This window comes from Mobula birostris, chromosome 26 (assembly GCF_030028105.1).
Source record: "Mobula birostris isolate sMobBir1 chromosome 26, sMobBir1.hap1, whole genome shotgun sequence".
Taxonomy (NCBI): Eukaryota; Metazoa; Chordata; class Chondrichthyes; order Myliobatiformes; family Myliobatidae; genus Mobula; species Mobula birostris.
Genome location: NC_092395.1, coordinates 27,672,789 through 27,686,941, shown reverse-complemented (window position 1 = coordinate 27,686,941; position 14,153 = coordinate 27,672,789). Strand labels below are relative to the sequence as shown.

Genomic DNA, 14,153 nt, shown 5'->3' with positions numbered 1-14,153 from the left:
AAGAGGGAGAGGTGACATTACTAGCCAGGGAAAATATCATGGCAGTGTTCAGACAGGACTGGCTGGGGAGTTCATCCACTGAGGCTATATGGGTGGAACTGAGGAATAAGAAAGAGATGACCATGTTAATGGGATTATATTATAGACCAGCCGACAGTCTGCGGGATTTAGAGAACCAAATTTGTAGAGAGATTGCAGACTGTTGCAAGAAATATAGGTGAATTTAACTTTCCATATATTGACTGATACTCCCTCACTGTCCTGTAAAAGGGCTGGATGGGATAGAACTTGTCAAATATGTTCAGGAATTTTTCCTTAATCAGTACATAGAGCACCCAACTAGAGAGAGTGTGTGATACTAGATCTCCTGTTATGTAATGAGACAGGGTAGGTAACAGAAGTCTGTGTAGGAGAATGCTTTGTATCTCGTGATCATAATAGCATAAGTTTCAAGATAAATACTGGGAAGTTATTAAAAAGTATTCTAAGGGGTCAGATATATATTTAGATAGACAAGGACTGAGATAGTCAACATGGCTTTGTATGTGGTAGGTCATATCCAACCAATCTTATAGAGTTTTTTGGGTAACTTACCAGGAAAATTGAAGGCAAAGCAGTGGATGTTGTCTACATGGATTTTAGCAAGGCTTTTGATAAGGTCTCCCGTTGGGGGGGGGGGGGGGTTGGTCAAGAAGGTTCAGTCGCTTGGCATTCAAGATGAGGTAGTAAATTGGATTAGATTTTGCCTTTGTGGGAGAAGCCTGAGAGTGGTAGTAGATGGTTGCCTCTCTGACTGGAGGCCTGTGACTGGTGGAGTGCCACAGGGATCAGTGCTGGGTCCGTCGTTATTTGTCATCTACATCAACGATCTGAATAATAATGTGGTAAGCTAAATTGGCAGATTTGCAGATAACACCAAGACTAGGGGGGTGTAGTGACAGCAAAGGAGGTTATTAAAGCTTGCCACATACATCTAATGCTAGAGGAACTCAGCAAGCCAGGCAGCATCTATGGGAAAGAATAAATGCTCGACATTTCATGCCTAGACGCTTCACCAGGACTGAAGCTTGCAGCAGGATCTGGACCAGCTGGAAAAGTAGACTGAAAATGGCGGATAGAATTTAAGACAGACAAGTGTGAGGTGTTGAACTTTGGGAGGACAAACCAGGTAAAATGTACCAGGAGAGTGGTAGGGTACTGAGGAATGCAGTGGCACAGAGGGATCTGGGAATAGAGTTCTTTAATTCCTAGAAAGTGGTGTCACAGGTTGATAGGGCCGCAAAGAGAGCTTTTGGGATGTTGGCCTTCATAAATCAGTATTGAGCACAGGAGTTGGGATTGTATGTTAAAGTTGAATAATACATTGGTGAGATCTAATGTGGAGTATTGTGTGCCGTTCTAAGCAACATCAAAGATAGTCTTAACCCAGGACATGCTTATTTCTCACTGCTGCCAATGGGTAAAAGATAGAGGAGCCTCAGGACTCGCACAACCAGGTTCAAGAACAACTACTACCCCTCAACCAACAGGTCTCTGAACAAAATGGGATAACTATACTTACTTAAGGACTCATTTATCTTGTTATTTCTTGCTAGTTATTATCTCACACAGTGGTGGGACAGAGTCTGTGATTATTCCACACGATGGTGGGACAAAGTCTGTGATGATTCCACACGATGGTGAGGCAGAGTCTGTGATTATCTCACACTGTGGTGGGACAGAGTCTGTGATGATTCCACATGATGGTGGGACAGAGTCTGTGATGATTCCACACTGTGGTGGGACAGAGTCTGTGATGATTCCACACGATGGTGGGACAGAGTCTGTGATGATTCCACACTGTGGTGGGACAGAGTCTGTGATGATTCCACACGATGGTGGGACAGAGTCTGTGATGATTCCACACTGTGGTGGGACAGAGTCTGTGATGATTCCACACTGTGGTGGGACAGAGTCTGTGATTATCTCACACTGGTGGGACAGAGTCTGTGATGATTCCTCGCTGTGGTGAGACAGAGTCTGTGATGATTCCACACTGTGGAGGGACAGAGTCTGTGATGATTCCACACTGTGGTGGGACAGAGTCTGTGATGATTCCACACTGTGGTGGGACAGAGTCTGTGATTATCTCACACTGGTGGGACAGAGTCTATGATGATTCCACAGGATGGTGGGACAGAGCCTGTGAATATCTCACACGGTTCTGGGGCAGAGTCTGTGAAAATCTCACACGGTCGTAGGACAGAGTCTGTGATGATTCCACACGTTGGTGGGACAGAGTCTGTGATTCTCGTACACGATGGTGGGACAGAGTCTGTGATGATTCCACACTGTGGTGTGACAGAGTCTGTGATGATTCCACACGATGGTGGGACAGAGTCTGTGATTATCCCACACTGTGGTGGGACAGAGTCTGTGATTATCTCACACTGTGGTGGGACAGAGTCTGTGATGATTCCACACGGTGGTGGGACAGAGTCTGTGATGATTCCTCACTGTGGTGGGACAGAGTCTGTGATGATTCCACACTGTGGTGGGACAGAGTCTGTAATGATTCCTCGCTGTGACGGGACAGAGTCTGTGATGATTTCACACTGTGGTGGGACAGAGTCTGTGATTCTCGTACACGGTGGTGGGACAGAGTCTGTGGTGATTCCACACTGTGGTGGGACAGAGTCTGTGATTCTCGTACACAGTGGTGGGACAGAGTCTGTGATGATTCCACACTGTGGTGGGACAGAGTCTGTGATGACTCCACACTGTGGTGTGACAGAGTCTGTGATGATTCCACACTGTGGTGGGAAAGAGTCTGTGATGATTCCACACGATGGTGGAACAGAGTCTGTGATGATTCCTCGCTGTGGTGGGACCGAGTCTGTGATGATTCCACACTGTGGTGGGACAGAGTCTGTGATTCTCGTACACTGTGGTGGGACAGGGTCTGTGATGATTCCTCACTGTGGTGGGATAGAGTCTGTCATTATTCCACACTGTGGTGGGACAGAGTCTGACATTACCTCACACTGTGGTGAGACAGAGTCTGTGAATATCTCACAGACTGGTGGGATAGAGTCTGTGAATATGTGCGCTGTGAATCTGTGCGCTGTGAATATGTGAGTCTGTGAATCTGTGCGCTGTGTTTTCCTTGTTTCAGCCGGTGGCATGTTTCCATATCACTTCCACCACCACTGAAGCTCGTCGCAGTGACCCTGTCTGCACTGACCTTTCCTTTCCTTCAGTCTCCGTTACACACTGTGTTCTGGTTGGCTGACCCTTTGGCAGAGATTTTACGACCCCTTCTCATGATTATGTACAATCCTCATGATCATCTTGCTGTTGTATCTGACTGCTTCTGGATTCTGGCTCAAACACACTTCATAAATTAGACCTCGCTACCGACAAGCTCTGGCTCAATGTTTGTACTGAATGTGTACCTGGGTTTCGAACTGAAAACCCAAGTGTTATCCCATCATTAAAAAAGATGCATCATCTGGTAGTTTCTCACTGAGTGTGAGAGCTCTCTTTGTATAATTGTCTGTGTATTTTCAGTTTGACAGATTCATGTACAGATTTGGACAACAAAGGTTCAAAGGATCACTTTATTGTCAAAGTATGCATGTACAATACACTCCGATATTCCTCTTCTCCAGATAGTCATGAAACACAGAAAACGATGGGAGTTGTTGAAAGTAAAGACATCAGCCCTCCCACAGAATAGAAAAAGATACAAAACACAAACTACACAACTCCTCCCTTGCACAAAAAGAAACAGATCGCCCACACGGATAATAGCAGCTGGAACATCAGACCCCAAACCCCTAACCCGCTGTCTCGCACTAAAATTAACTGATCACCCACCCAAAAAATGGCAGCTAGAACATCAATTAGCCCAAAACCCCCAACCCCCACCCTCGCAATAAAGAACAGCAACAATAACATCAACCCCTCCCCACCCTCTCCTTCACAAAAGAGAATTGTGACAATAGCAGCATGCCCCCAATCCCTCCCTCACGCACACAAACTAACAGATCGCTGTCACACTAAAACACAAACAGGAACATCGGACCCCAAATCTCCAACCTCCTCCCTCGCACAAAAAGCAACATATCGCCCACCCTCCAATTGGCAACGAGAAAGAAAACCACAGGAAACTGAAAGAGACCAATATAAACTACAGTCCAATAATGACATAAATCTCAGAATTTCAAAAGCAAAGTGACTATACTTTAAAAAGTTCTTTGTGAAAGATGTTGTGGAAATGACTGAGAGTTCTGGGTAATACATTCACTCTCAGTGGGTGGGGTAATGAGTGAGGGTGGGGTTAATCTCTATGGGCAGAACTCAGCATAATATTTTATTTCATTTCTTCCCCCTAGTTTCAGTTTGTGAATTCCTATCTCAGCCTTTTCTACATTGGATTCTACCTCAAAGACATGGAGCGTCTCAAGGAGGTAAGGCCTCGCTTCACACATCTCGCACTGCACGTGTCCACCCTCTGGGCGAACCGGCTAGCATGGGGATGAATGGCTGAGTGGCCTGCTCCCGTGCTGTCAAACTAGGTAGTGACAGCCAGAGGGTGTGCATTTGCAGTCAGCAGTCTGTGAGGTTGTTGCAAGCTGTGGTATTGCTTTCTGTTCCTTCGCCCAGGGGAGTGGTGGCAAATGACTGCAAATCGCCGTGGTTCATCTTTGTTTCCCTCATGTCTCTCTCTCCTCTCTCCTCTGCAGATGTTACTAGTCTTCTCTCTGAGTAAAAGCCTTCTGCGGCAGGCTAAAGACGCCCTCCTCCCGTACTTTGTTCTCAAAGTCTATCTCCTCATCATCTTCAAGCGAAACATGTTGATGAGAGCCTCCACTGTCTGCTCCCGGTGGTTTATCGGCAAAGTACAGATGTCCCTGACTTGCTACTGCATGCTGTGATACAGGCTGAAGTGCAGGGTTCAATCTAGGCCATGCCACTAACAAAATTTCCTTCAATGTGACTTCTGGCGATGTCGCTAGATGCCACTTCTACTGCCCACCTAGATAACACCTAAAAAAATGCTGCTTCTGTTGCCCTGAGCAGCTGCTTATCAAATGCCCAAGAGGGCATTGAGTGGAATGAGAGAGACAGCGAATTAATGAGCTTTTTTATTGCTTTAAGTCCCTTTGCGTTGTAACTTTACACACTTTCCTGGAGGGTCTAGCAAAATAAAAGTAGGGTTGGCACCATTATTCTTTTCTGCCTTGGCACTCTTCCCTCAGAAAGATGTGCAGCTGCAGAAGGGCTGGGAAGTTAATCTAATGCAGAGAGAAGAGTTTGTGGAATCCTTAGCCCACACACCCTAGATGTGAATATTCCTGTGGGTGGGTGGGAACTCTGGAATTCCGAGCCATAGCTCCGGTTACTGCTAGCCGACTATTTTTGGAAAGCAGTTCAAGCCAAGTGTTTCATAATCTAGAAACAAATGGTTAACCAGTGTCTGTAGGACCCAGAATTAGTATCTCCATCACTCCATCAAGAGTCAATGTCTGTGGGACCCACACCCTAGTGACGGCCAGTGTCTGTGGGACCCCTACTTCAGTGAGGGTCAGTGTTGATGGAACTTATCAGTGTTCAGTCTTGTCAGTGAAGATAGGTTGGAGGGGTAGGTAGTGCTGTGGAAGCAATGCGATTGCAGAAAGACCTAGACAAGTTGGAAGAATGGGCAAAAAAAGTGGCAACACACATAAAAGTTACTGGTGAACGCAGCAGGCCAGGCAGCATCTGTAGGAAGAGGTGCAGTCGACGTTTCAGGCCGAGACCCTTCGTCAGGACTAACTGAAGGAAAAAAAGTGGCAGCTGGAATACAGTGTTGGGAAACGTATGATAATGCATTTTGCTAAAAGGAACAAAAATGTAGACTGTTACCTAAATGGGGAGAAAATTCAAATATCAGATGTGCAGAGGGACTTGGGAGTCTTTGTTTATGACTCCCAGAGGTTAATTTACAGGTTGAGTCTGTGGTAAAGAAGGCAAATGCAATGTTGGCATTCATTTCAAGGGGAAAAGCAAAGATAATGCTGAGGCTTTACAAGACACTAGTCAGGCTGCACGCAGTATTGTCAACAGTTTTGGGTCCCATATCTCAGAAAGAATGTGTTGTCATTGGAGAGAGTCCAGAGGAGGTTCATGAGGATGATTCCAGGAATGAAGGGGTTAATGTATGAGGAACATTTGGCAGCTTTGGGCTTGTACTCACTGGGGGATCTCATTGAAACCTACCAAATGTTGAAAGAACTCGATAAGGTGGATGTGGAGAAGATATTTCCTGTGGCAGGGGCACCCAGGACTAGAGGGTGCAGCCTCAAAATTGAGGGGAGACCCTTTAGAACAGAGATAAAGAGGAATTTTTTTTAGCCAGGAGTTTTGAATTTGTGGAATGTTCTGCTACAGACAGCTGTGGAGGCCAAGACGTGGGTATATTTAAAGCGAAAACTGATAGTTTCCTGATTGGTCAGGGCGTCAAAGGTTATGGGGAGGAGGGGTTGAGTGAGATCCGGCATCATTCATGATGGAATGGTGGAGCAGACTCAGTGGCCTCCACATATGCCTTGTGGTCTTCTGTGGGACATGTATCCTGTGCATGAAGGTCAGTGTCTTTGAAATCTGTGCCCCAGAGAAGATCAGTGTCTCTGGGACCTGTACCCCAGTGAGGGCCAGTATCTGTGGGAGATACATCCCAGTGAGGGTCAGTGTCTATGGGACCTGTACATCCCAGTGAGGGCCAGTGTCTGTGGGTCCTACACCCCAGTGAGGGTCAGTGTCTGTGGGACATGTACCTCAGTGAGGGTCAGTGTCTGTGGGAGATACAACCCAGTGAGGGTCAGTGTCTGTGGGACCTGTACCTCAGTGAGGGTCAGTGTCTGTGGGAGATACATCCCAGTGAGGGTCAGTGTCTGTGGGACCTACATCCCAGTGAGGGTCAGTATCTGTGGGACCTGTACACCCCAGTGAGGGCCAGTGTCTGTGGGTCCTACACCCCAGTGAGGGTCAGTGTCTGTGGGAGATACACCCCAGTGAGAGTCGGTGTCTGTGGGACCTGTACCTCAGTGAGGGTCAGTGTCTGTGGGAGATACAACCCAGTGAGGGTCAGTGTCTGTGGGAGATACACCCAGTGAGAGTCAGTGTCTGTGGGACCTGTACCTCAGTGAGAGTCAGTGTCTGTGGGAGATACAACCCAGTGAGGGTCAGTGTCTGTGGGAGATACACCCAGTGAGAGTCAGTGTCTGTGGGACCTGTACCTCAGTGAGAGTCAGTGTCTGTGGGAGATACACCCCAGTGAGGGTCAGTGTCTGTGGGACCTGTACCTCAGTGAGGGTCAGTGTCTATGGGTCCTGTACCCCAGTGAGGGCTAGTGTCTGTGGGACCTGTACCTCAGTGAGGGTCAGTGTCAATGGGACCTGTACACCCCAGTGAGGGTCAGTGTCTGTGGGACCTGTACACCCCAGTGAGGGTCAGTGTCTGTGGGACCTGTACCTCAGTGAGGGTCAGTGTCTATGGGACCTGTACCTCAGTGAGGGTCAGTGTCAATGGGACCTGTACCTCAGTGAGGGTCAGTGTCTATGGGACCTGTACACCTCAGTGAGGGTCAGTGTCTGTGGGAGATACAACCCAGTGAGGGTCAGTGTCTGTGGGACCTACATCCCAGTGAGGGTCAGTGTCTGTGGGACCTGTACCTCAGTGAGGGTCAGTGTCTGTGGGACCTACATCCCAGTGAGGGTCAGTGTCTGTGGGACCTGTACCTCAGTGAGGGTCAGTGTCTGTGGGAGATACACCCCAGTGAGGGTCAGTGTCTGTGGGACCTACATCCCAGTGAGGGTCAGTATCTGTGGGACCTGTACACCCCAGTGAGGGTCAGTGTCTGTGGGAGATACACCCCAGTGAGAGTCGGTGTCTGTGGGACCTGTACCTCAGTGAGGGTCAGTGTCTGTGGGAGATACAACCCAGTGAGGGTCAATGTCTGTGGGACCTGTACCTCAGTGAGGGTCAGTGTCTATGGGTCCTGTACCCCAGTGAGGGCCAGTGTCTGTGGGACCTGTATCTCAGTGAGGGTCAGTGTCTATGGGACCTGTACCTCAGTGAGGGTCAGTGTCAATGGGACCTGTACACCCCAGTGAGGGTCAGTGTCTGTGGGACCTATAACGAAATGAGGAAAATTGGAAGAGCAATCTAGCTTTTCCAGATTATTCAGAGCAACGATTGTCCTTTTTTTATGAACAAATAATCAGTAGATTTGGATTTCAGGAGATCAGCACCTGATCGGAGACTGACAGATGGACTCTCATGCCTGTAACATTCCTACCTTATCCATTAACTCAGAACAAAACCTTGAGGCATCTGCAGCCACAAATCCCTGGTCCAGCCTCCTGAGCCCAGTTTCTGTCTCTCTTCATCTCATTGCCGCCTTCCCTTGCTCCTATCCGGGGTTGAGTACACATGAGATTGAACACTGCTTAGTATGCATGTGAGTGGGTGTGTGATTTTGGCGAGCTCCTTGTGTGACAGGGAGCCAGCAAGGAGGAGTCAGACTCCTGGTGCGGTGTGGGCTGTTCGTTCAATTTCAGGGCCTGTTTGTGCAGAACAGTACTAGGCTGCGGGTGTCACAGAACGAGTAAGTGGAAAGCAGCACCTCCTACGGTTTGAGGCACATTGTTGCATGTGAAGGCATCCTTTGTCCTGTATCGCTGAACTTGCGTTTTCTAACACTGGCCTTCTCTCAGACCTAACCACTGTTAGCTGCATAAAGCATGATTGTTTGATGGAGTATGAGGTTGTTTTGTGTGACCACGTGAGTTCTCCACTGGTATGAGGGAGAGTGGGCTGGCTAAGTGCACATGGCAAAAATTGAAGGAAGTTTGGGCATGATTTGGAGAGGTGAATAAACTCTTGGAGGACAGGAAAGCAGTGATTTCAGAATTTGTGAATAGGTGTGAATTTGAAACTCTCTCCAGGGGTTGAGTCTATTGATACATCCAGTGCAGTTCTGGGAGAATACTAAAGTGTCAGAGGTGATATCTGTCATGAAAAGATATCTGACGTCTTGAAGATCCCCATGGCCACTACTTGGACAATGACAGGATTCTCACCTGTGTCCTTGCCCAATATGTATCCCTCAGCTGGCACGGAAAAGCGGATCATTTGGTCATGGTGGCAATGGTGTTTGTGAGATCTTGCTGTGCATAGATAAAGGCTCCTCTATTCCCCACAATAGAGCAGTGAGTAAATTTCACAAATGTGTCTCTAATTTGCAGACTTTGGGACATACCGAGGATGGGATCGGTGCTAAGAAAAAGCAAGTCTGTCTTCTGTGTTTGCTAAACAGGAGCAATGCAATAAATTCCCTGAAGCTAAATGTCATAGGACCAATGAGATGGCACAGAGTGAAGCAGTTCACAGGGCAGATGAATGCTTATAGAGACTCCACGTTTCCCTTACCGGGGTCACAGACATTTTGGGGAACTCCTGAGCACAGAGAATCTGCACTGCAAACGACTCCCTAAACAAGGTTTGCTGTAGATTTTCTGTCTGTCAGCACGGTGAGCTCTTTGACCCTGACACATTGCTCTAGGCAATAGCAGAAACACGAAGCTCTCCCTGCACCCTCTCCACTTGCACTATTTGTGATGTCAGCTCAGAGGAATGGTGGCTAGTAACTTGCTTCCATCTGGGCACCGACTTGCCCTGTGCCGAGGAGATGTGGCCCCATCCACAGCAGGTACCTCAAAGCACTGGAGAGGGGCCACCAATGTCACCTTTGCAAAATCCTCTAACTAGACTGGTAGGTTGAGCAAATCAATGCCAGGTTCCTTTCTGGGACCAACATGCCCAGCAACAAGGTTCTAGTCACACCCTGTCAGTTTCGTCGGACAGTTCGCACTGTGTACCACACACTCAAGCACAGCAGGATATGACCAAGCGTATATAACATCTTCACTGACTCATGGAAAACCCTGGCCAGCTGCTCAACATAGACTGGAAGCACCCAGGTGGCACTGTGAAACCCTAGTCTCTCCATCTCACCACTCAGACTCCTAACGGAGTCTGCATAACGATTGCTCTACCTCTCCACGTACTCACTGTGCCAGAAAGCACCCTCACCCTTCCTGTGGCATACCTTGCACTGGCCTCATTAGCCACCTCAGAACCCACAGCACCAGAGAGGAAGCAGGCAGTCCTCAAGATGAAGGTGGCCCAATCCAATTCATCCCGGCCACGATTAGCTTCCTCAGTTCTTGCTTGCTGATGTCCACTCCCTCCCTGCCTTACAAATTTCCTCAGTTCTTGCTTGCTGATGTCCACTCCCTCCCTGCCTTACAAATTTCCTCAGTTCTTGCTTGCTGATGTCCACTCCCTCCCTGCCTTACAAATTTCTGACCCAAAAAAGAGCCCTGGTGGCAAAATTCATTAAAACTGATTATCTGGTTGTTACTGTTATTTATGGGAGCTTGTTCTGCTTAAAACTGCAAACATTTCTAACATTGCAAAAGTGACAACACATCAGAAATGTTTTGTGATGGCGTTCGTTTATCTGGTTCTTGGGGGATACTGGATGCCCCAGTGTTGATGTGGTGAAGTGAAGACTGAGTGAGGGTCAGTCTGCTCAGGTTCACAGTGCTACCTGCTCACGTTCACGTGCAGAGAGGACACGGTGTAGGGTGGAGTGTTGGCGGGGGGTCGTGGATGAGAAAGCGCAACCAAAGAAGGGCCAAGAAAGCAAGACCTTCAGATTCTCTAAGAATTATAGCTGAATTTCCAAGTCACTGCTGTGTGGAAGACCTGGGGTTGTTGAGCAAGGAATGGTTTCCCATTTTCTTTTCTCCTGCAGATTTCCTCTGGGTGCTCCGGTTTCCTCCCACAGTCCAAAGACGGAACTGGTCGGTAGGCTGATTGGTCATTGTAAATTGCCCTGTGGTAAGACTCAGATTTGATTGTGGGGGTGGCGGGGTGGTGTAACTTGAAGGGCTGGAAAGGCATATTCCACGCTGTATCTCAATCAGTAAATAAATATACATTTTTGGTTAGAAGTTACAAGAAGAATGGGGCTGAGGAAGAGATGTGAGCTGGGTGATCTCGTTGGAGATGGGATGCCATGTGATACAATGCCCAACTCTCCATGCATCAGGACACCTTCCAGGTCCCCCGAGGCTGTTCACCATCTCCAGGGCACAAGACAGGAATGTGATGGAGTCCTCTCTGTTTGCCCGGATGACAGAGCTCCAGCAGCACTTGAGAAGAACAACATTCAGGACAAGCAACACACATCAAAGCTGCTGATGAACGCAGCAGGCCAGGCAGCATCTCTAGGCAGAGGTACAGTCGACATTTCAGGCCGAGACCCTTCGTTAGTCCTGACGAAGGGTCTCAGCCTGAAACGTCAACTGTACCTCTTCCTAGAGATGCTGCCTGGCCTGCTGCATTCACCAGCAACTTTGATGTGTGTTGCTTGAATTTCCAGCATCTGCAGCATTCCTGTTGTTAACATTCAGGGCAAAGTAGTCCATTTGATTGTAAGACAACAGTGGCTGCAAAGCATACCATCCACAAGGTGAACTGTGATTAATTGTCAAGATTAGCTCAATAGCACCTCCCAAGTCCATTCAGCTTTAGCACCAGGCAGGACAAGAGCAGCAGGCACGGGAACCACCAAAGTTTTCCGTTCCAGGTCTCCCATCACCTTGACATTTAAATCTTGGTCCCTCGTTAACATTGGGTGTAAGCCCTCCCCAACAACCGTGGGTGGAGGACTGCAGCAGATCAAGAATATGGCTCACCAACACCTTCTCAAGGATAGTAATGAACTTTGGTCTTTACTGCAACACCCACATCCTGAAAACTAAAGAAAATGAAGCTCCCTGCACAGATGTTGTGTGGGAAAGATTCCCAGAACCCTACTGGTGTCAGAGTTAACCCCCCTCACCTGCATGTCTGTCTGCTGCAGCACCTCAGAGAAGCCAGCTTCTGGCAGGCAACTGCAGTGCGGAGAAAGATTAGCCTAAATCAGCACAAGCAGCCCAGGCTTGGGAGAATGGTGGAGGGGGAGGGGAGCAGATTTCCAATTGAAGTGTCCTTGCACGAAGTTGGAGCCTGCAGGCAGTCAATGGGCTACAGCATTGGGGAGGAGTGTGTCTGCCCACTGACCAACATCGTCACTCAATTCAGGCTCTCCCTCTTTCAACACTCTGAATTTACTCAAGCTGTGTCACATCTGCTCATTCATCTCCCAGCTGCCTCTCCCTTCTCTCTCAAACAGGATAATACAGATCTTCCTTCCACACCCTCTCCCCTCCGCTCTCCTGGTGTGGCTTCACCAGAAATCTGACTAAAATTCCAACAGAATTAATTCTTTAGCGCTTGAGGAGGGCTGTGACATCAGGAAATATGCGATTCAGATCTACTCTGGGAAGAGATGTTGGAATCTAGCATGGTTGGAGAAGGTTCCAGTAATGGGGCTGTTGAGGTGAGGAGTGAGGTTTTGCAGAATTGGGAGACTTGCATAAACGCACTACCTCAGGATATCCCTTGCCGAGTCACAGACGATAAAGTGGATCAATTTAGAAAAATATGGGCAGAGCTGTGATGTCGGAAGTACAACAGCCATTTAAAACAAGATAGCCACTGTACAGAAAGTAAGGTTCAGCGCAGAATTAAATGAGTCAATATTCTCTATAAGAGGAGGGGGCACAGATCCTCAGGACACTGAACGGTGAAATGGAAGCATATTCACTTATGGGATGTCAGCATTGTTAATGAGATCGGTATTTATTGTCCATCTCTAACTGCCATTCAGCTGGATGACTGGTTCAAGCACAGTTTTGCAGCTGGTGGAGCTGCCATCTCGCAGCTCCTGCGGCCCAGATTCAGTCTTAACCATGGTCCTCTCTGTGTGAAGTTCGCACGTTCGCCCTGTAACCAACGTGGTTTTCCTCCTGGTGCTTCGCTTTCCTCCACATCCCAGTAACCTGCAGCTCCATTGGTTAATTGGCTCCTGGTGTACAAGTGAGTGATAGGTTCTGAGGGGAGTTCATGGGAATGGGGGGGAATAAAATGGGATTAGTGAAAACAGGTGCTTGCTGGTTAACATTGTCATGATGGGCTGAAGGGCCTAATTCTGTGCCATATCACTCTATGGTCTTCTCAATTTTTTAAAAAATAATTTATTTTTCAGAAACTGTGGGTCATTTAAGTCTGGCATTTACTCTCCTCAGGAATGTGATGGCATGAAGTGGAAGTTGAGTCATCTTCTCGAACCACTGTTTAATGTAATTAATTAGTGGGTCTAGAGTCGCTTCAGGAGAGCAGATTTCCCTCCCTGAAGAGCATTGGTGAACTAGACAGGGTTTTACAATGATTAGTTCATGGCTACCATTCCTGAGACTCACATTATACTGCGGATTTCCCATTGCCATTGGGAGGGTGGGTTGGATTTAAACACATCCCTGAACTTTTGCTCCAAGGAAAAGTGCCTGGCAAAGAAACCCACGCCCTCACCCACCTCAGAGGGAAGCAGAGCCAGGGTCAGTACAGTAACTAGAACTGGCATCTCTGACATTGTAGCATTTCCTCAGGACGGCTCTTGAGAGTGGAATTACAAAGACGTGGCTTTGTAAGGCATTGATCAGACCGCAGTTGGAATATTGTGAGCAGTTTTGGGCCTCTTATCTAAGAAAGGATGTGCTGGTATTGAGAGGGTCCAGAGGAAGTTCATGAAAATGACAGGATTAATGTATGAGGAGTGTTGATGGCTCTCGGCCTGTACTCACTGGAACTTAGAATGAGGGGGGAGATCTCATTGAAACCCATTGGGTATTGAAAGGCTTGGGTCAAGTGAATGTAGAGAGGATGCTTTCTATAGTGGGGGAGTCTAAGATCAGGTGCACAGCTTCAGAATGTAAGGACGCCCCTTTAGAACAGAGATGAGGAGGAATTTCTTTAGTCAGAGGGTGGTGAATCTGTGGAATTCATTACCACAGACAGTGGGGAGAATGGGTTAGAGAGGGTTAATAAATCAGCCATGGATGAATGGCAGAGCAGACTCAAATGGGCCAAAGAAGCAGAATTAGACCATATGTCTTGTGGTCTTTTAGCAGAGATACCTACACCAAGACATCTCACCAGCATGACTGATGGCACAC

At 47.8% G+C, this 14,153-nt stretch overlaps 1 protein-coding gene across 3 annotated transcripts in view; it reads left to right on the top strand.

Moving 5' to 3' along the window:
- ano8b (anoctamin 8b) overlaps positions 1 to 14,153 on the top strand; it is a 117,691-nt gene that overhangs the window by 85,881 nt on the left and 17,657 nt on the right. For all 3 annotated transcript variants that reach the window (XR_011883287.1, XM_072244579.1, XM_072244580.1), the window contains exon 12: positions 4,377 to 4,451. Coding sequence is in view for 2 of the 3 variants with exons in the window: in XM_072244579.1 (XP_072100680.1) it covers positions 4,377 to 4,451 (75 nt within the window). In the remaining variant the exon portion in view is untranslated. The remainder of the gene's footprint in view (positions 1 to 4,376; positions 4,452 to 14,153) is intronic.